This window comes from Xiphophorus hellerii, chromosome 8 (assembly GCF_003331165.1).
Source record: "Xiphophorus hellerii strain 12219 chromosome 8, Xiphophorus_hellerii-4.1, whole genome shotgun sequence".
Classification (NCBI taxonomy): domain Eukaryota; kingdom Metazoa; phylum Chordata; class Actinopteri; order Cyprinodontiformes; family Poeciliidae; genus Xiphophorus; species Xiphophorus hellerii.
Genome location: NC_045679.1, coordinates 4,965,469 through 4,988,485, shown reverse-complemented (window position 1 = coordinate 4,988,485; position 23,017 = coordinate 4,965,469). Strand labels below are relative to the sequence as shown.

At 37.2% G+C, this 23,017-nt stretch overlaps 1 protein-coding gene across 18 annotated transcripts in view; it reads right to left on the bottom strand.

Moving 5' to 3' along the window:
- LOC116724430 (voltage-dependent N-type calcium channel subunit alpha-1B-like) overlaps nucleotides 1-23,017 on the bottom strand; it is a 135,571-nt gene that overhangs the window by 72,793 nt on the left and 39,761 nt on the right. For all 18 annotated transcript variants that reach the window (XM_032570113.1, XM_032570115.1, XM_032570124.1 and 15 more), the window contains exons 4-6: nucleotides 6,618-6,709; nucleotides 6,370-6,528; nucleotides 4,907-5,094 (exon numbers count right to left, since the gene is read on the bottom strand). In XM_032570113.1, coding sequence (XP_032426004.1) covers nucleotides 4,907-5,094; nucleotides 6,370-6,528; nucleotides 6,618-6,709 — 439 coding nt within the window. The remainder of the gene's footprint in view (nucleotides 1-4,906; nucleotides 5,095-6,369; nucleotides 6,529-6,617; nucleotides 6,710-23,017) is intronic.

The window sequence follows — 23,017 nt, the reverse complement described above, 5'->3', positions numbered from 1 at the left end:
GCAAAGACATTTTTCTGGGAGGTTTCCTAGAACTGTAGGACTAATAATGATGATTAAATATAATTCTACAGCCCTCATATTAACACACAGTTTCCTTGTAATATTGGACATTTTCCAAGAGCAGCTCTGGTAAATATTTGGCTGTCTGGCAGATTATTTAGGTTTACATTTGATCTCCGTAACGATCAGCACGCAGGAGTATGGAAGAAAACGTGAATATCTTGAGGACATCAGTGAAGGACACCCATCATTTCATTTCATCATATGTCACTTCATGATGGAGGTGTGATGATCAACATAACAAGCAGCCTCCGGCGCCGTCAAGAAGACACATCTGAGGTTCAAAATACAGATACAGTCAAAGATTTTGTGAATAAACCAAAATAGCAAATAAGCTGTTATTGAGGCACTAACAGATTGAGCTAGTATGTATCTAGCCTCACACTGATAGCTTAGCATTTAGCATGAAGAACTTTTCTATAATTCATGTAAGAAAAAGCAGTGAAGGATTCAGGGTAAGTATACTGTTATAATTCCCTCAGAGAGTTTTGCTACTTCTAGTAGCTTGAGAGATGTTCCCTGATTTCAAAACTTTAGTTTGTAATTCCAGTGACCAGTTTGGCTACAGAGTGTATTCAGCCTCCAGATCAAAATCAAATCCATAGGTATTTGTAAAAGTAAAAGTAAGAAATGCTGCTAACTGCAAGTGGGAATTAGCATCAATTAAAAACCTGATGTTTTTACCAATTTGGTAGAAAATTTGCAATAAACTCACAATTATGCGTTAGTACAAAAAAGTGCAGGGATCTGTTGACTCTGTGTGAATTCCATGATGTAATTTGGCAGTCCAAGATGAAATCTGCTAAAATAATATTATAATGTGTCCCGCTGGAGTGTACAGGAGCACATAAAGAGCTGCAGTGGACTGGATTTGCCCCCCGGGCCTTCTGTTTGACACCTGTACAATAGATGGAATTTCTTTTTTGCAATATTTTCAAAATTTGCATAATAATTGGGTAAAAATATGGCTACTGTGGCTTTGCTTTCCTTGCCACTCTTTCAAGTAGGGCTGGACAATATATCAATAACAATATATATCACGATCAATATCATGATATATATAATATATATATCATGATATATAGCTGATAGAATATACAATAATTTCATTGAACCGCACAGCATTCTGGGAGATGTAGGGAGAGGAAAGATGTTAGCCGCTCAACCTCTCAAGGCTAGCTAAAAGGTTGGTGTAATCAACTGACTATTATTCTTTGGTTGCCTAGCAACGGCCTGCTGGTGCGAAGCAGTTTCAAGTCCCCCACCTGCTTTGGTTACCTAGCAACCACTTGTTGAGTAACTGGCACAGCAGCAGTTTCAAGTTTCCCCACTGCGCCTCATAACTGCTCAAAAATAAAAAGCAACAGTGTGAAGAGAAAACTGGATAAAACAGGAAATGTCACGACAACAGTTTGATAATATTTAAGATATTTAAAGCAAACAACAGAAAATGATTAAATACTCAATAATTATCGATATCGACTGATGTGAAACATTTATACTGTAATAAGTTTTTCAGCCCTGTATACTTTCAAAAACGCCACATTTGTTTTCCAACGACCTCCAGCCTCCATTTGGCAGCTCCCACATCCTGGATTTAAAACAGAAACATAAAAAAGGCAAAAAGCTGCCATGAAATTTGGATTCCAGGGTGACAGTTTTTCCTCCCACTCCCTGCTTCCGGATCAACCATCATCACACAGATTCAGGAACAAGGAAAGCCTGCTGGAGGGACGACAGCTGAAGCGTTAAGTGACAGAGCTAAACAGCCGGGGCGGCACGCAGAGCTGAAGATCTTTCATTAGAAAGACGGAGAATCTATCAAAAGAGCCGCCTGAATGTGAAGCTAACGCTAATCCGCCTCCTGGGGAGACGACTATTATCTCCAGACTTTGGAAATAATTTACCGCAAAGTAATTTCAGTGAGACGTATTCAGCTTTAACCTTAACTGCGCCGGTTCTACATTGTGCAGATGATAATTATGTTATTTTTGTCTGAATTTCCTGTATTTCTACTTTTAAAAAGCAGGCAAATGGTTACATTCATGCCAGAAATTGGTCATATGAAGTTTTAAACCATGTAACAGTATGACTACCATCAGATTTCAACCGATTAAGGACAAAAAGTCGTTTTTAAATTATAATTTTATTTTTTTAGGAGGGAAACAACCCAACATCACCATGTTCCTCCTTTGGTAAATCATGAATCAGCTGCAAGTAAACATAATTATTTAAATTACCACATTTAGAATCAAATAGTCACTTAAAGCTCGTCTGTCAGGTAAAAGTGGTTTTAAAAAAATATCTTAAACATACTTCTCATAAACTACAGGTGTTATTTTATTATCTTGATGTAATATTTTAATCTGAAATGATGATATTGATTTATAAATCAAATTAAAGCAGTTTTCTCAGGAAATAAGAAGCAAACCTCATTCAGAGAACCTGGACTGTTTAACTTCTGTCAGCCTGGACAGAAAATATAAAGAAATGTTTGTTGACTAAAGACGCAGACATTTCCCACAAGATGCACTAAACCATTTTTTTCTCCAGCGTAAAGTCTGACGGAGCAGACGTAATTACCGCAGCGTCTAATTTAAAGGCGGTTGTCGGATCCTCAGGGGAGACGGAGGATATGTAATGAAATCACGGAGCATGAAATACGCATTGCTACATATCGACAGTGAAACCGCCCACAGATCTGCTGCTGCCGCTGCTGCTGCGCTCACAGCAACATTCACAGTGTGAACCGGAGCAGCACGTTTTCACGTTTTACCAGGAATCTACGGCCAGAAGAAGAAACAACCTGAGAGAAGTCGAACAGTTTCTGTCAAAATTGGTGCCAAACGTTTGTGCAGCAAAGATTTTTATTTGTGCCGCTATCATTTAAAAGATATGAATAACTAACCATCCATATTTACAAAATCAAACAAAGCTGGTGTCAACCAGCATTTGTGCTGTAAACTAGCACAAATTTCCTTATGTACTGCTTTTACTTTGAAAGTATTAATGAAAGTTTTGTGCTGCAACCATTTTTGTTTTCACTGCTTTTGCTATTAATTAAAGTTTAAAAGTCAAAATCAAACGACATTGGTGTCAAACATTAAAAATGTTCTTTTGTACGGCTATAATTTTAAAGATATCAACTCCGCTACGTTTGTGCTGCTTTTGCTTTGATGAAAAAAAATAAGTTTAAAAGTCAAAAAGTCAACCAGCCTCCCTGTATTTCCCTGATCTATCAAATTGGTTTGTGCAGCAAAATTTTTTGTTTGTGCTGCTTTTGCTTTGAAGATATTAATGAAAGTTTAAAGGTCAAAAGGTCAACAAGTCCCACGATATTGCCCAAATCTAAAAAAATTGTTGTCAAACATTTGTGCTGCAAACATTTTAATTTGTGCCGCTATCATTTTAAAGATATTAATAAAGAAAGTTTCCAGGCGTCATCAAATGCCAACCAAACCTGCTTTAGTTTCATTAATATCTTCAAATCAAAAGCAGCACAAACGGAAATTTTTGCAGCACAAAAGTAGCTTAGAGTTGTTTGACACCAATTATAGCTGGTTGACCTTTCATGACCTCTGGAAACATTTATTAATATTTTCACAAACTGAAACTTTGGTTGTACAAACATTTGACATCAATTTCATTTGATTTAAGGAAGGATGCCCTCTTGACCTTTAAACTTTTAATAAAATCTCCAAAGCAAAATGGAAATTTTATCAATTATTGTCAACGGTTGTTTGACAACAATTTTACTTGGTTTGCAGAAAGTTCACTCAGGTAGGAAAAGGTTGGATCAGGTGACAAATGGATGGAAAAATTCTGCTCTGGAGATTTTAGCATCACTTCCTGGATTTCAGCTGTTAAAAATTGCTGTCAGGTCCAAATGTTTATGTGGGTTTTTTCCACATTTTTTCTCTTAACGTTTGTTTTAAATACAGAAAAATATATGGTAAAAAAAAAGAAAGGATTTAATGATAGAAGATGGATAAATGTCGGTGCATCTAGGTTGAGTTAATAGTTAGGATCAATTTGCTTTACTGAGATAAGATGGATTCTGCATTCCTGACTTACTGCTGCACATCTTTTCACACTACATTTAAAAAAGTACTAATTTTGTTTACACACACACTACTTTGAGCCTTTCAAAGATTCCTTGGCCTCTAAATAAAAGTTAGTTTGTGACTCTGTGTTGACTAAACCAGCAGAATTCATGAAGCAGATAGAAGTGTGGGCCAGAGGGCGACTGGTCCAAACACTTTGCTGATTTTAGTTCTGCTCCAGCGGCCCGCCTCGTCCTCCGGGCGGCTTTGTTTGTCTTTTTAGAGCCGCTGAGTTTTTTCTTTTGATACTTTTGTTTGGCCTAAAAAGAATGATGTTTAGATAAGCAAACGGTTCGGTAACAGAGAGGTAAGAAGGAGAGTCAGACTGAGGAGAGCAACCCAGTGGCCCGGTTGTTAAAACAAACCGAGAAACAGCACTGACTTAACGGCAAAGTGTGAATAAATATATCAGAACGGATCAAACTAAAGACAAATAAAACAAACAAAAAGAGATAAAACTGGAAATTATAAAACAGTTCTTTGGGATTGAAAGAAAACTGAGGCAGCAGAATCATCAGTTAAAATGAGTGAATCATTTTAGCAAACAACCAGCAGGTAGCATCAAACTGTTGCTATGGCAACCAGTTAGCTCCCTAACGATGGATGGATGGATAGATGGATGGATGGATGGATGTGGAGCTGCTCAGTGTGGCACTGAAGCTGCAGCTGATTGGTCGGCTGTGCCTGCAGCTGATTGGCTGGCTGTGCCTGCAGCTGATTGGCCGGCTGCCTCTGTGACTCACGCTGTACAGGATGTCCACCCAGCCCTCCATGGTGATGCACTGGAACACGGTCAGCACGGCGAACAGGATGTTGTCGAAGTTGGTGATGCCGAAGTTGGGCCCGGTCCAGTACTCCTGGCACACGGTGCCGTTGGGACAGGTTCTGGCCGGCGACTCCGACCCGCACGGCCAGTCCACCACTCTCTCAGCTGAATGACAGAAACAAAGACAGAAACATGGGTTTGTACAGATAAAGGCAGAATGAGGAAGTTTTCTGTTAGATAAATTCATCGGATTAAGACAGCAGCTGCTAAAATGTCCTTACAAAGCAGCAAACAGTTATTTGAAGCTGCTGGAGCCTCTGGAGCCTCAAGGTGGAGGATCCTCCAGAGGCTTGCAGTGCATGAACCTACTATTGGGCCCCTAACCAGAGCTCACAAGCAGAAACGGGCCCAGTGGGCCCAGCCGTACATGAAGATTAATTTTCAAACAGACTTGTTAACTGATGACTGCTGGCCAACCCTGGATGGTCCAGATGGACGCAGTAGTGGATTGGTGGTGGACGGCCACCACGTCCCAACACGGCTGTGACGTCAGCAAGGAGGTAGTGGAGTCATGCTTTGGGCCGAAATCATGTGGAGAGAATCATTGGTCGGCCCCTACAGAGTCCCTGAAGGTGTGAAAATGACCTCAGCAAAGTATATGGACTTTATAATCCATAAAATGTTTAAAAAATCTGCTGTGCATAATAATTTGGAACAGAGCATTTTGAGTTTTTTATTTTTGAAAAAAATACTGTTCTCATGTGGAGCTTTGTTCAGTAAAATTTGATTTATACTGTAATAGTTCATGACTTGAAAATTATACTGACCATCATTTGCATTGACCATTTAAGAAAATCTGAGAAAATATCACATGCATAATAATTTGGAACACGGTGTAGAGGCTCCAGAAATATCAACAAAAATTCACCAAGTGGTTTCTGGATGGTAAGTCAACAATAAAAAGTCAACAACTTGCCTTTTCCAGCAGCCATTGTACAGCACATACAGCGGTAAAACCAGCGGACCAAATGTGCTGGAACTCTGCTTTGGTTGCTAGGTAACAGGCAGAATTCTGCTGGGGTTGCTAGGCAACGACCTCAGCCTGCTGATTTGTGACTTTACATTACAGAGGTTTTTGAAACAGTTCACCAAAACACATCAACCTATTGCCAAAAAAACATCTGGATGTTTTTTTAAAGTATTTGTGAGACCCAAATAAAAGTACAAAAATGTGAAAAAAGCTAATTTTGCATAATGGGTCCCTTTCAAAATTCCAAAATTCCCACATAACTTTATATTTTAGTTACTCAGTACTTCAGTCGTCTTTTGAAAAGACTAAAAAGACTCGTTTTTACTCAAATAAGAGTAAAAAAAAAACATTTTAACTTTCCTTTTTCTTTTCCTAGAGTAAAACCATGTAGGAGTATTTTATGTTCTGACCTACAGGATCTCCAGGCTTGAAGCAGGACTGGTGGAACTTGCCCATGTAGAACTCGACCCCGATGATGGCGAACATGACGATGGCGAAGAACAGCAGCAGGCCGATCTGCAGCAGCGGAACCATGGCCTTCATGATGGACTTCAGCACAACCTGGAGGCCTTCGCAGGAGAGCCAGCGGTTAGGGGTCAGCACCACAGGGCGCGTGGGGGTGGGGGTGTGTGGGCGTGGGCGTGTGTGGTGGACTTACTGGGAATCCCGGACACCAGTTTGAGGGGCCTCAGCACTCTGACAGCGCGGAGCGTTCGCAGGTCGAAGTCTGAACCGACGGTGGCGAGGATCCTGACGACACAAAGAACAAGATGGCCGACCTGATTCAGAACCAGCATGACCCGATATGACCTTTAACCTTCTGGACAGGACAAACAGGAAGGTCATGGTTCTTCAAAGCAATAATGCGACCTTTAACCTTCCTTCCTTCTTTCTTTCCTTCCTTCCTTCCTTCTTTCCTTCCATCCATCCATCCATCTTTTCTTCTTCCCGTTTATTTTACACCTCATTACAATAAAATTAATCTTGTTTATTCTTAACATTCTCTGTATTATAACAGTTTTTATTTAGCGTCCATCTTGTTCTGTCTCTCATTAAATTAAAGTTTTGAATCCAAAATGAAAACTTAAAACATTTCGGCAGAAAACATGTAACCTAAAGGTTCACTCATGGCAAACACAGACAAGAAGCTCATTACGCCATGTGCTGCCCACTTCTGCCTCCATGCGTGTGTGTGGATGCGTGCGTGTGGGTGCGTGTGTGGATGCATGTGTGGGTGTGTGTATGGATGCGTGCGTGGGTGTGTGTGTGCTGTGGCACAGCTGGCAGCCCTCATTACAGCCTCAACACACAGAGGGAGACTTAAGTGCTTCACTGAGACACACACAAAAAAACAGGTCCTCCAGGCTGGAGACTCAGGGAGAGAGAGAGGAGGAGGAGTAGGAGGAGGAGGAAGATGAAAATAGGAGTTGATTTAAGGAGACAGAGGGTAAGTGGATGCAGACGAAGAATTATAATAATGTGATGTGGAATCAAACACAGAAACGTTCCTGCACACTTTCTACGCTGCAAGCACAACATGATTCCTCCATAATTTTACAAGAGATTTTATTCTGCTGCTGCTAAGCTAACGCCACTTTATTTATGAAACGCACAAAGTTAACTCAGAAAAATAAGAGCCAATATTAAATAACATCTCTGGTGGGAAGCTAATATCCACTCATCCCTGATAAGAATATCACAGCAGTTTGGGTCTTTAATTGGTTTAGTCAAACTATCTTTCTGTGCAAAGTGTTTCAAGAACAATGTTTTACACATTGTATGTTGTAAATTTTCTCTAATCTGTAGACAGTTATTATAGTTAAAAAAAAAAACTTTTCTAAATTGGAATCCATGCTTGAGGATTTTAGAGCAGAGCTGTTCATTGTTTTTGTTTTTCTTTATATAGAATTAGAAAAATATAAAAATATTTTTTTTATTTTTATCTGGAAGATAAAATATGCATAATATTCTGTAGCATTAGCAGAACTTATGATTATAATTAGTGTTTTAAAGTTAGTGCAACTAATTTTTTAGCTAGCAGTAGCCACCACTAGCTTCATGCATTTACTGGTTAGTGGTTAGTTTTACAGTCCAGGTTAGGCTGTAGAAATGAATGAAAAATAAATGGAAGTCAATGCAATGTTGTTATGAAGACAGAAAGGTGTAATTTGTTTGTGTGTGTGTGTGTGTGTGTGGGCATGTGTGTGTGTGTGTGGTCTTTGTATTTGTCCATGAGACGATGATTTAGACACATTGTGGTCATAAGCTGAAGAGGAAGCCGTGACTTTTAATATCCCTTTATCGTGTCTATAACACGTCCATGTCAGAGACACAGACTGGCTCAGGAAATATGGAAGGTGATGTTATTGGATGTCACACACACAGACAGATTACTCTGGCTCCGTCTGGAAGCTAGCTGGACAACAAATCAAACCAAATACAGCAGCTGATGAGCTACATACAACTACAGAATGCAAATAAATTATTCTCAATCAGTGTAAATATATTTCTCTAAATAAAATACATTTATTGTTAATCAGAGTTAATTACGCTTCCATTAAGGATAATGGAGGGAACGTAACAGAGCTGGTAATCACCATAATCAAGACATCATTTTAGAAACAATTAAATTAAAGGCCATTTTCTAGTGAAATAAAACAAAAAAACAAACAGAAAACCAAATATGACAGTAATTTGACTCCACTGCTTCAGGGAGGAAAGGTTTTCTGATATAGCTCAAACAAAATCTTAATCTTTCCATATTTGCTCTGTCCAGGTTATTCTTGGAGAGTTTACTTTGTGTTTTGGACTAAACAAACCTTTAACTTTTCCTTCCTATGCCAAAAACATAAATCCTCCCTATTTTCACTGTTGCAGCTTCTGGGGAAGGAGTCATCACAAGAAACTGGTCAGCCAATCAGAAGCAGAAGAGACAAACATTTATTTTTTAGATTCAGGCAGTTCTTGCAGGGGAATTTATAAATAAACCAGATAAAACAATTCACATATGCAAACCTATGACACATTTTGAAGATCAATTCAGACAACACTCTCTGAGCAGGTCATAAAAAACATTCATATTCTGAGCACTTTCTGGAGGGCAAAAAGCTGTTTGCTAACAGTGATTAGCATTGGTTTTATCTGTTAAGTTGTCAACATAATGGACAAATCTTAAATGCACACCTGATGTATAAAAGAAAAAGGGACACAGTGCTTTGTTTCTAATCGTCAACACAATGGCAACTACATAAGAAGGTCAGGAAAAAATAATTTAAAAAGAATGGAGAGGGACGTAGCTTAGCTATGCTAGCTTGACTATGACACCCTTAACATGTAGATGTGCTGTGGAATTCTGTGTTTCAGTTCCGTTAGAAAAATGGCAACCTAAACACCGACTCTGACAGATTATAAGTAGATCAGCTGTTTAAATTAGTTAATCAACCGCTGCAGTGTTAGCTTAGGTAATAGCAGCAGTAGCTAATCTACCACAGAGGAAACATATTAATTGCAAAATAAACATCAAGCCTAAAAACATAAAACTGTTTTGTTCTTTGTGTGGGAAATGTTTGTTTGTTGTTTGTTGTTGAAACCTGATATGCTAGTGGAGCTGTTGTCAGTCAGTTGCTATGGTAACAGCACATAAAAGAGAAAAAAATTGTAGAAAATGTTCTTTAACACTTTTTCTGCGTTATCTTCCCTTTTGCTGTGGTTAAAATAGCTACATCTCCAGGTTTCATTTAGTTAACGGAGTTGTTCTACTGCAGCAACATTTCCAGATGTAAACAATAACCTGCAGTGTGTCTCTATGGGGTAAGAAAGTACTGCTGCTAAAGGTCTGTCACATCATAAAAGCAGTTCTTGAGGGTGAAAGGTCAGACACGCTGCTTGTATTGATCAAAGCTCAGAGGAGACATGAGTCTGATTCTCATGACCAAATAATGAATCTGCAGAAACAGACGCTGTCCTGCAGAGGTCATCACATAAATCCAGATGCTTTTATCAGACAGACATAACTGGAGCTCCTGTGATGCTGAATAACACAGAGGTAAGAGTGACTCATCAGGCTGCCTATTAAAATTTGTAGAGTCAATCCGCAGTTTATTTATTTAACCCCCATTTCTCTTTTCCACTCCTTCATGAAAAGCCTCAAATTAACATTTAAAAATAACTGCAGCTCAGGAAAATGGCAGGGAGATAGTTACGATGTAATAACAGTAAAGGAAGATGGGAAATGAATCAACGATGATTCAAAACTGCTGATACGTTTGGACACTGTACTGCACGCAAAACCTTCAGATATATGAACAATGCAGAGAATTACATAACTAAAGTTCATACATCTGCTTTCAAATGTTTATATAAAGCTGCAGAATCAACATCAACAAGGAAAGAATCCTAACTCTGTCTCAAACCAGAGAGACAGAGCTGGGAAAATGAGAAACATAATTTCCCAATTTCCATTTGGAAATTTCCCAAATTGAGATTTCAATTGAGTGGCATGTTTCACACATCACATCACATTTCTGATGTTTCTTATTTAATGGAAACACCACAAATGCGAAATTGTGTTGTTTTTTTCCGCATTAGCAGAAAACTGACACTGAATTTTTCGCATATTTGTAATGAAACGCAGCTAAAGTTGCAGTAATCAATACAACTAACGATCAACAGACGGCTGAGTTTCTCTAGATGTTGCTGAGACTTCAGTCCTTTAATCCTAGGAATGTTCTTCAGGTGATAAAAGCCCGACTTTGTAACTGTCTTTATGTGGCTCTGAAGGTTCAGATCTAAAACAAGATTCTAAGCAACTGAGCAAGAAGTTACAGTCAGTATTATTCATTTATGTTTACCTAATAAATATAAATCTGATTAAATTTTAATCGTTCCACTAAAAACAGTTGAATAAAATGAAAAGGAAGTTGAAAGTTCGACACACAGGTGGGGAAAAGGAGGCGACCCGAAGAAAGCCAGGCTTCTGAGTGATGTAGTTTAATTACTGCGACCCAGTCCAGCTGGGGGCCAGGGGCTCTGATTGAGTTTTTCACACATCTCTGTAAGACAAGACGAGCGATCTCTGAGGACAGACACGGGAACACGGCGCTGACAACCTGCCTGAACAACCGCTCCTCTTCTGTGTGATCGTTACCAGCTGGTCCCTGACTGCCTGCCTGCCCCACCGTCTGTCTCTGGCCTCACATCCAAACACAGCCTGTCTGTCCGAGACTTTTAGCATCGCTCAGAATCCCCACGTTTCTCTACCTACAACTGCTGAAAGCATATTCTTGTTTCTTTCAGGTACTAAAGGGGATTTATTATGCAAAATTCACATTTTGGGCGTGTTTTGTGCTTCCATATGAGCCTCAACTGCTTCTATAAAACAGCCCAGGTTCTTAAAAACAAACACCCAGCCGTCTTAACATAACAGGTCACCTTTAAGCTTTTATTATCAAAGGTATGTATAAAAGATTACAAAATAGTATTTTAGATTACTTTCTAAGCATAAAATAACCCAAAGGTGGCACTAAAATTGGCTTTGAAAAAAAAAAAAGAGCTGCAAAGGTCCAAAAATATCAGCTAGTCTCTGATTACAGGGCGGCCATTATTGCTCGCTTCCTCATCAGTGAGGCTGTTTCCTCTTCCAGCTTTTCTCTGTCAGCAGCTTTGAGATGATCAGATGTGCCAAATGGTGCTGAGAGGCTCTCAGCAAATCTGTAACCTCGTTCCAAGAAACTTCCCTCAGAGAGAAGGTTCAAGAAATCTGTTGGAAAGAAGCGCTTAAAAATGTTTCCCACAAGGAATATGGGTCTCTAAAGTCATAATTAATAATTGGGTTGTAGAGAATTACCTCTATTACCAAATAAAGACATTTGTTGCTTTCTCTTCTCATGTAAAAATGTTACAACAATCTCATTTAGCAGCAAGCAAGTCGCCCAATCAGTCAAATGTAGTTTCTTAATAACAGAGTGTGTGTTTGCGTGTAAATGGTGGCGGTTTGTTTCTCCTTGATGTTATCCGATGTGAGCGGACAGCGCTGACAGTCAGAGGAACAAGCATTTCCCACAATGCCATGAGGACAAAAAGGGGTTCCTCATGAGCTCAACGTGGCTGCCAGAGCCACTCGCCATCAAACATGGCCGCCGCGGTTTGAAAGTTACACGCACGCCTCAGAATGCATGCACATGTTGCAGTTTTCCTCACTAATGAACATCAACTGCAAAAAGGTTGTCGTTTTTTATAATTGAATTAATTTATAAACCTATAAATAAATATCTCATACATTAAAACTAATGGAGAGACAACAAAAAATTCATTTTGTATTAATTGCAGGGTCAGAAATTTACTGTAGATAGAAAAAAGAATTACATTTCTGCCAAAAAGATCAGAAATTTACTAGAAAAACAAGAAAACTTTCAGATTGATATCACAAAATTTCTAGAGAAAAAAAGATGTCAATTTTAGAGCTTAAAAAGTCTAAATTAAGTAGAAAAAACAAACAAATTTTTAGATTAACCTCTGAAATTTTCTAGAGAAAAAACAAGGACTTTGTTTTGCTAAAAAGTCAAAATTTTGCTAGAAAAAAACAAGGAAATTTTTTAATTAATCGCAGAAATTTTCTAGAAAAAAACTTGGAAATAGAGTAGAGTTTGAAAAGTCAAAAATTTGCTTGAAAAAAAATCCAAACTGTTTAGATTAATTGCAGAAATATTCTAGAAAAAGCTGGAAATTTCTGAGTTTTCATCTTTTCAAACATGAGTAAATTTCTAAGAGTCCAAAATTTCTGATTTTATTTACTCAGAAATTTCCCAGTTTTGTCAAGTAAATTTCTGACATTAATCTCAAAGTGTCTGATTTTGAAAAGTTGAAAATTTGCTGGAAAAAACTGAAATTTTGAGATTAATCTCAGAAATTTTCTAGAGAAAAAACAAGGAAATTTTGTTTGTTTAAAAAGTCGAAAATTTTTGAGAATTTAAAAGTGAAGAAAATTTCTTAGTTCAAAAATTTGCTAGAAGAACCTCAGAAATGTTTAGATTGGTCTCAGAGTCTTCTCAACTTATCAAAGTCAGAACATTTTTAAAAGTTTAAAACTTTTGACTTTTCAAACTCAGAAATGTCCTCGTTTGTCGTAGAAATTTCTGAGATTAATCTAAAAATGTTTACATTTTGTGGCGGAAACTTACTCCTCTTTTCTTTTTCGATCTACAACCACCTAAATACGATGTCCAATGATTAAGTCAATAGGTAATACAAATCCATAAATTTCCTCTCAAAGGAGAGTCAGGATGTGCAGGGATGTCTGGGAATTCAGTCAGCTGGAAATGCTCTTACTTTACAAGCTGACAACTAAAGCACAGATCCTGACCTGAAGAACGTCGGTGGGATTTAACCCTGAAGGAATCTCTGAACTGGACGACCCTGCAATAAAACTGCTTTCAGCCTGTCTGTGGTGTATGTCATATATAAATACAGCATGTCTGTAACCAAGTCATATATCTTTATTACGTTTTGCAAGACCAGAGAGCTTACCAAGAGCAGAAAGGAAGACAGAGGGACCGGAAAATAACATTAATAAAGAAGGATTAATATAAGCCAGACAGTAAAGATATTGCCTGAACAAAATAGACACGATTTGTTTATACCTTCTACAGGGAGGGCCTATAGGAAATTAAATTAAAATGCACTATAAGTAAAACTACAGTTTCAGACATAGAAAACATATGAAAGCTTGAGATTAAATTTGAAAAAATAAACTAAATAACCTCTGAACTTCGGTGACATTTTGGTAACTTCTGGTTCAATCTGAGAATCTGATTAGTTCTTGTTTTAGGTTAGCTTGTGCAAGAAAGTTTATAACCAGGGTCATTATGACGTTTTATTGGACCTCAACATTTGTTTATGTTTTATTTTAACTTTTTTAACCTGGAACTCAAAACCAAATTTTGAAACTCAAACCTTTTATCCTCATAAAGTTTGTGTTTATAAAGCTTAAGCTAATCAGTTTTTGCTAACTTAGCTTACTTGGTAACTTAAAATGCACTAAATTATAGAGCTAACTTAGCTTAGGCTAAATTCTTGCGCAAACTTAGCTTGTGTTGGCTTCTTTGGCTAACTAAGAGTGTGTACTCATTTTGTGGTAACTTAGCTCGAGCTATTGCTGGTGATAACTCAGCTTGAATTAATGTAGCTTAAGCTATCTAATATTTGCTATCTTACAGTGAGTTGGACTTGGGCAGGTGCTAACTTAAACTGTGCTAGCTTATTGTGCTAACTTAGCTTGAGCTAATGTCTTGTGTTAACTTTACCTTTGAAAAACCTCTTGAGCTAGCTGCGCTTGTGCTTAGCTAAGGCTTATGTCTTGTGTAAAGTTAGCTTATGTTATTGTACCTGAAGCTAACTAACCTGTGCAAACATAAACTGAGGTAACTTAGCTTGTCCTAACTTTTTGGGCAAACTAAGTTCACCTTTGGAAAACGTCTTTGATTAGCTTGTGCTAACGTGTTATGAAAACTTGCTTTGGGTAAATGTTTAGGTCAATTAACCTTGCACTAACGGTAAGCTAATATATTTGTGGTAACTTAGCTTTCATTAACTCAGCTTTTGCTAACTTGTCAGGATAATTTATCTCATAATAATCTTCTGTGATTGGACTAAATTAATGTAACTTGTACTGATTTCTTGTGTTTATTTAGCTTGTCCTTACTTCAAGTGCTAACCTTTTGAGCTAATTTAGCTAACAGCTTATTGTGGTTCTAGTTTGATATACCTGGATGTGTTTTGGTGAGCCATTGCAGATTAATGCAACCTCAGTATGTCCCCAACCATTTTATTCACAAATGCATGAAATCACTAACAAAAATGCATTTTACATTAGAAAGCCACGGCCACGAACAAACCAGTAGTTATTTTAGTTTTTTCCATTTTTTTAAATAACGGACTTTAGTTTCAAAAGCCTCTGAATGTGCCCTCATGCTAACTCCAGAGCTGTCATTCATGAAATGCCATCAGTAGGGAGACCTGTCTCTTTGTTGGAGGGAAAAACTCCCCTAAGTGCAGCCACCACTTTGTGAATTTGGATCACTGTCACACTCTGTCAGACACAGAATCTCAGGATTTTATTCTTTTCAAACCTAGAATGACATCAACAGCAACTTATCTTATCCAGAAAAACAAAACCCTTCCATTTTAGGTTTTTAGGCTTAAATCAAAGATAAATCCCACATTAAAGCTGTTTTGTTTATTAGGCAGCTGGCAAGCTGAATAATAATTTAGTCAGAATTAAAGCATGACTATATTAGACAGTCTGGCAGCTAAACCATAATAATTCTTTAGACAGAACAGCTGCGTAGAAATATATTTAAAAAACAAATGACAGTGGTGATTATTTTTAATAACAAATGCCGCAAATTAATACCACTGATGTTTATTAAGCAGAAAGTGCTTCAGGTTTAGACAATACCTCTGAAAATTAGGGTTTCTTGCAAAAATATCCGTTTCAAATTGTATATTATAGAAATAAAAGCAGCACAATATATTGCAAATGTAACATTTTTGCCCATAACTAAGTCAAATACTGCTTCAACTTACCAAAACACAAAATATTGTACTTAAAGATAGATGTCCATACTGTTGCTATCCTTTATTCTGTTGATTTTTTTCGTTTCTACACCAGGGATGGACGATTTCATATCAGCTGATATTGATAATTATTGATTATTTTTGTTTTAAATAACTGAAACACTGTCAAACTGCTCACGTTACCCTCCCTGTGTTTTTCCACGGTTTTTACTCCAACAGTGTTCTCTATTTTTAAGCAGTTATGAGGCGGAATGTTACTCGGATGGTTGTTGCTACGGTTACCGAAGAGCGAGTGAGTTGCTAGGTAACCAAAGAGTGAGTTAGTTACTTGAAGCCACCAAGTTCAGCAAATATTCTAAATATTCCACATATTGAATATTTTATTTGTACTGTTTTTGTATCATGTTTCTATCGCGATTTATATTGTTATTGATTTACTGTTCAGTTCTATTCTATACTAATAATTACTGTTTATGCTGTCTTGTTATTCTCCATGAAGCCATTTGTTCTCCAAAAAACATCTAAAACATTCATAATACATGTTTTTCTTCACTGGAAGTAAACTATGTATTGTTTTTGTTTAAATTTATTTCCTTTTTATTTGCAAAAAAGCACAAAATCAACTTTTTTTTTTACAAACTTTGTTTTGAACAAATGAATTGTATTTGTGTTCTTATGAGTAAATCTAATCTTGTGAAGCCTGTTCTTCCTTCTGAGTGTTTAATTTTAGATTTTTAACTGTGAATCTTGCAAAAATCAGAATAAATTTGCTATAGAGAGGTCGTTGTTATACTTTACATCAAATACAAAGATATTTTTTAGCATAATTTTCTGCTTTTATGTCATGGAAATAAAAAGCTGAACCAGGTTTGTACATTTCAAACCGGGTTGAGAGGTTGAATCTAAGCTAACTTAATAAATGTGTGTTTCAATTCAAAGACACGTCATGTTCATGTGCCGGTCATGAAGGATTTCAACTTTGAACATAAACAACTCAGAGGCTTTAATTGCTGATAAGCTGTGTTTACACTGTCAACGCAGGGGCTGAGAAATTCTCGTTTCCTGGTAACCAGCGACTCGATGGTCTCAGAAGAAGAAAAGAAGAAAGAAAAAGAAACAAAACAACTAACTGGAGAGAAACCAAATGAAATCAGCGGCAGCTGTCCAGGGTTCACCCGCCTGACAGGAAGCCTAATTTGTGCTAATCAATTTACCCCGCCGACAAATCCAGTTTGTAAACAGATAAAGATCGGTGCGAGTCGGCCCGCTTCTGAATCTTTCTTCTGTCACATCATGTTTGAGTGTGGAGAAACAAAAGTGCCACAATCCATTAAATAAAGTCATCATTAAATAACTGTAAAAAATAAATGCATTCTAATGCATTCAATCCAGTTTCTTACAGACAAATAAGTAAATAAAAACGAACTAACAAATAAATATTTTGAATAATAAGCATTTAAAAATGTTAAATAAATTCCTGAATTTAATTTGAACTGATCAGTAGATCAGTAGTTCACAAAGTTGGGGTCATGAATATGTTAGTCTGGGGTCAGAAATGAACCTAAATTAGTGCCAAAAGTGATGATGAGAAAGCATATGAATTTTAGAAATATAATACATACAAAAAGCTGATTTAACAGTAAATAAAACCAACACATTGGCCAACATATTGTTTGTTTATGCTAATTGTCTCATCATCGTACCAATTATTTGAAGAATTGTTGCACTTCTGGCCTTCCATACATCCTGGATAACTACACAATAGCGCCACCATATTCTGAGTTGAAGCAGCATTATGAAACTTTAGGGTTATAACAGTACTCCCTAATTAATCAGTTTAGGTAAAAATGTATTGATTTATCTATTTCAGGACTGTGGCATTGCTGGCCTTCCGTACTACCAGGGCAAATGAACAATACAAACACAACAGATCTAAAGTTTACAGTGTAATATCACACTGAAGGACTATAAAAGTGCCCTCAATTTTAAATAATTAATGGCAATTTAGGAAATCATTTATTTATCTACAGAATTGTGGCACATCTGGCTTTTCGAATGCCCAGGACAACAACACAATAAAACCATCATAAATCTGAAGTTTATGGAAATGAAGGACTAAAGCAGTACTCTCCAATTCTGAATAATTATTGACATTTTTGGTAAACATTTACTGATTTATTTATTTACAGAATTGCTGCACAAATCGGGGACTTTATGCTGCATTATGAAACTGAAGGACTACAGCAAGTCGCTGAGACTTTATTTAAACTATTTTATGAAAAAGCTAATTTTCATTCATCCATTAACAATTAAACTTGCTGCAAGATTTCACATATTTAAAAAGGTAGAAAAAAATGTCTTGTCAATAATTGATTCATATTTTTGCAACTAACTGACTTAAAAATATTCAAAGTATTGCAGTATTGTGTAAAATCTTTTAGAAAGCTGCCAAAACGTGGCAAATTTTTATTTACTTTCCTGCGATATTCACCCCTGAGTTAAACCTGTTTCAGTTTGTTAGCTGAATTTTTGCGCTAAGAACAAACAGAAAGCCATGTTTAGGCGCCGGCCATTTAAATCCCGTTTCTCCTCCTCCTTCCTCTGATCTGTTTACATGCTCTGACTTTTCATGTCTTACAGCCTTCACTGTGTTTACTCACAAACATCTATTATCCTCAGCGCGACGGCAGAGAGGAGAGAGAAAAGACCAGACTTGAAATGCAGAGCGGTTTGTTTTCCTTCATATCCGGCGCAGAAATTGTTCCAGATCAGGAACGGTTAGCGTGAGGTGTTGCTGTACTGAAGATCTGATTTCATGAGCAGGCGGTGACGTCGCAGCACACGTCCAGATTTAGATGCTTAAATTAGATGTTTATATTTAAAAATTGAGTGAATTATCAGCTTCCTGAGGGATTGGCTTTCTGCCCTGTGTCTGCTGCACATCACTCATTAACAAGCACATCTGGATGCTGGGATATAATTATTTTCCTCCATTTTATTCCCAGACAGCAGAGGAAACAGAAGTCGAACCATTATGTAACCCTTCAATTTCACCACTTTTTGTCGTATTAAAATCACAAATTTTTACGTATTTAATTTGATTTTTATGTGATGGAGCAAGAAGAAGCATTGCATAATTATAACAGGGGAGAAAATACTTTTTAAAGTTTTAACAAATAATCACACACTTCCGGTAACCTGCTGATGTGCTAACAGCAAAGCTAACTTTTCACTTAGCGCCTTGGCTAACATTCAAAATGCTAGCACACTTAGCTTCCTCTGAATTAATGTTACAGATGAAATCTAAAGAGTTAATTCATTTGGCTATTGAATAAAGTTTGACATCTGTGTTGACGTTTTGGTTATCTACTGTAAAAAATCTTCAGTTGTATTCATGCTCTTATTTTGGAGAGAAGGAAAACTGTTTACGCAGCAGTTCTGTTTCCTCTACTTATATTCTGTCTTTTTTCCCCAAATAACTTCATTTCAAACAAGAAACATACAGAACAAAAAAAGACAGGATTTGAATGTTATAACTTACAAACTCTAAGGATATTATAAAACATGTAAATTATAATGTTAGAAATGAATTGATTCCCGAGAGTTATAGTCTTCAAAGGCAGACATAACTGGAAATGAAGATAGCGGTTTAGCATTAGCTTAAACTAAGCAACATGTTGGTATAGCATTTTAGCACAAGTTTCTGCTAAATATCGTGCTGATATATCACTTTAGCATTAGCTTCTGCTAGATACGATGTTGGTATAGCATTTAGAATTAGCTTCTGCTATATACTGTGTTAATATAGCACTTTAGCATTAGCTTCCAAATATGTTGGTATAGCACTTTAACAAATAGCTTGTTGGTACAGTGTTTTAGCAGTAGCAGAGGTATCAAGATGGTTGCATTTTGAGCTTTAGCGTTAGCATCCGCTAAATACCGTGTCAAAAAAGAGCTGTAGCGTTATCACGGCTAATTTTTAGGTTTAGTGCTTTAGGGTTAGCGCAGCTAATTTTTTCTTTAGCGGTTCCCATCACTGCAATAATGTCACGAACGTTTTTCTAAATCTTTTCTGACAGATTCTGGTGGCTCAACCTCAATCTGATCACAGTAATGAACGACACGGCTAATCAAAATAAAAACCCTGCATGACCCGCTCTGTTCCCATAACTCAGCTCGTCTATGCGAGGCCATTACTGTGAGCTATTAGCTCCACAGCAATCAGCCCTCAGCTTCATTAACAGAGAGGTGATCAATCAGCGGCGTAACGAGGGCCGCCTGTCACTCCGGTCACTCTGACCGCGTCACAAACAAATGTTGCTAATCACTCCGACTGACAGCATCAGTTTCCTGGAACTGATCACAAGCAGAAAAATAATCATCAACGATTTCCTTGAGTTTTTGTAAACATTTTCCCTCAACACATAATTAATACCTAATCATGTTGTACAAATAGTAAGGAGAAATTAACACTTTGTCTTGGGTCTTGGGCCCATATGTCACTTGTGGCCCCTGGAATAATTTTGTGTGGCCCCCAACTGCAGTTCAAAAATGGTACAAAGTTGACCTTCAGATAAAGGGATGTTTTTTTGTAATTTTATTGAAAAATTAAACAATCTTAACTGGAAAATGTTTGCTTTCAGTGTATTGTTGGGTCACTATGGAGCTAATTTAAGGTCATAAAGTTAATTCAAATTTTTAAAAATGTATTTTTATTAAAAAAATAATTTTGAAGCTGAAGAATTATTCTGAAACACAAAATAAACTGAAAGCAAAAGATTTTAAAAGTTAAACTAAAAAAGACAAAAATGACTCAGTTTCAGATTTTTTTTTCTTTTGAACAAACTGCCAGGCTTTACTTACACCCCCACCAGGCTTACCATTATTTGTTCACTTATTTTAGGGGTTATTTTATGTCTGCCTGTTTGGCGTTTATTTATTGTTAATAATGTCTTCCAGTTTTCAAATTTCCTGTCAACTTTAAATATTTTTTCACTCAAAAACTGAGCTTAGCAAGTTTTCTGGGGAAAAACCCTGAACTGGATAATTCAGGTGAGTTAGTTTCATACAAAACATTACGACCACCTTTAAGTGAACTAAAAAATTTATTTTTCCCAGTTTTTCATAAAGTGTGGATGTAAAACCAAAATCTTTCATGCACTATTTTGTGCTGATTTATCCAAAAAAGTACACTGCAGTTTGTCGTTTTAATGCGATAAACATTCAGAGATTTCTAAACCGCTGTAAGTCATGGCAGTTTACTCAATGAGAGACATTTTTATAGGAGTGTCATGTAAACATGTTTGTATGAACTGGTGCCAATCCTGGCCGCTCACAGCTGCCTGCGGCTCAGATCCAGCTGAACCCGTGACAGCCCAACGCGCTCCAGAGTCATTTCACAGCTTCCTCTCTTCAACGGAGCGCAGGTGTGAGTTCGACTCACTCCTCCAGCTAAAGACACAACTGCTTCACTAGAGCGGCAGCAAAAGGGAAAGCAAACAGACACGGAGAACAAGGAAGGAAAGGCTGCGTTTGTCAAAATGTCATGAAAAAATATTAGACGAAACTCCATGTTTGCAGTTTGTTTGGGAAAATATTAGAGTGCAACCAAATGCAGAAGGAAGATTTCTGCAAATAAATCTAATAAAAATCATAAACAAATAAAGATTAGAAGGATTCTCTTTGTACAGCTGACATTAAAATAAAAATAATCAATGGAGAACTATATTAATCGTCACTAGAAATTCCAGATTACTTTTTTCAGATCCCAATTTACCTTTAAGATCCCGATTTAACTTTATGAGATCCCGATTTAACTTTATGAGATCCCAATGTACTTTAATGAAATCCCAAATTTACTTTCACAAGATCCCAATTGAACAAAATCCACTGGCAGATTACTTCACTAATAACATGTGAAAATATCTTAGTTTTGTCTTATTTTAAGTGTACTAAAATATTTGTACAATAAACTAGTCCAAAAATACTTGGTAAAAGCACTTTAAACATCTTTACAATAAAAACTCTTTTAACTTTGAACAGAATTTGAAAAACAACGTTGGTTCTACCTACAAATTGTATACAGATTTTAGAAATTAAGTCCAAAAGCAGAAACTTCCTTTCTTTTCTCTTTTTTCCTTATCTTTACTTTGCTGCTCAATTAGTGAAAAATGTAAAATAAAGCCAAAGTTTAAACTTCAAAAGTTTTCAAACTGACCCGGAGAACATTGCGTCTGTAAATCTGCGCTGACCCAGGTTGTGTGTTTAAGAAATGTCGCTACTCTGACATCACAGCTGAGCAGAAATCAGGAGGCAATTAGCCACAAATTAGCCTGAGGAGAGAGAGGTGGAAATGTTAATCACACAAATCCTAAAACAGGAAGAGGAGAGAGAGAAACAGCAGCAGGGTAGTCCTTTTTTATTTAAATGAATCTGGAAATGAAACACAAAATGGTTTATTGTGTTTGTTTTAAAGATTTAGACAAAATCTTGCAGTGTGAAGCTTTAATAAAAATATATTTTTTAATATATTTAGTGAAACTGTCACTCTGTCGTGTGTGAAGCAATCAAACTCTTCTGGCTTCTCCGAGTGCCAACTACAAACAACCAATAAGAGAGGCGGGTTATAGCGCTGTCAATCATGCCTGTGTATGCTAAGACTAGTTAGCATGATACCAGTAAGTTGCTTCTCTGCCTTTAGCATATTTATCAGCGGGTTCACAGGGTTGATTGACAGCGGTAAGCCCGCTTCCTGGCTCTGATTGGTTGTTTTTGGTGAATTTCTTCAGACAGCAATAGCAGCTCAGGGAGAAGGTGGAGGAAATTGATCTCTTCACAGATTATCTGTCTCATATTAGTATGTAAAATAATATAAATTGATTAAAGTTAAATAGTGCAGCTTTAAGTTCTACTATGTTTTACTTCATTCCATCCATTCTTTGCAAATTGCCCCTGGTAGTTTGTTTGTGGAGAGGAAAAAAGAAAAAAGCAGCAACTGAACTAATAATTAGTCCAGCAGCAGTTGAGCCAAATGAATGTTAGTGTAATTTAGGAGGAAGTGGACACGCTCCAGAGTCAGCGGTGCGAGCCGGGATGGAAGAGGCGAGAGACTCGGCGGCACATCGGCGCCCCATCGCCATGGAAACAGGAAGACGGCAAGACAATGGCTGGACTGGGTTCGTGCGGGGAGTACGAGTTGGAAACGTGGGAGAGAGGGAGCCAAGCGGGAGAGGAGGGGGCCTGTGTTTGTTTTGTTAATTTAGCTCTGCGCCCCGACGGACACGGCTAATAATGAAGATATTAAAACTGAATGATGCTCTCAGGCTCTACTGACATTCAGGCAATCTTGGTCTAAAAGTCTGATCATAAAAATTAATAGATTCTGCAAAAATATGAGGATGATTATATGCCAGCAGGCCAATCCTGCTGCTGAAAACGTTGATTAAACATGACTAAAGAAACAATCAGAACATATTTACTTTGTAA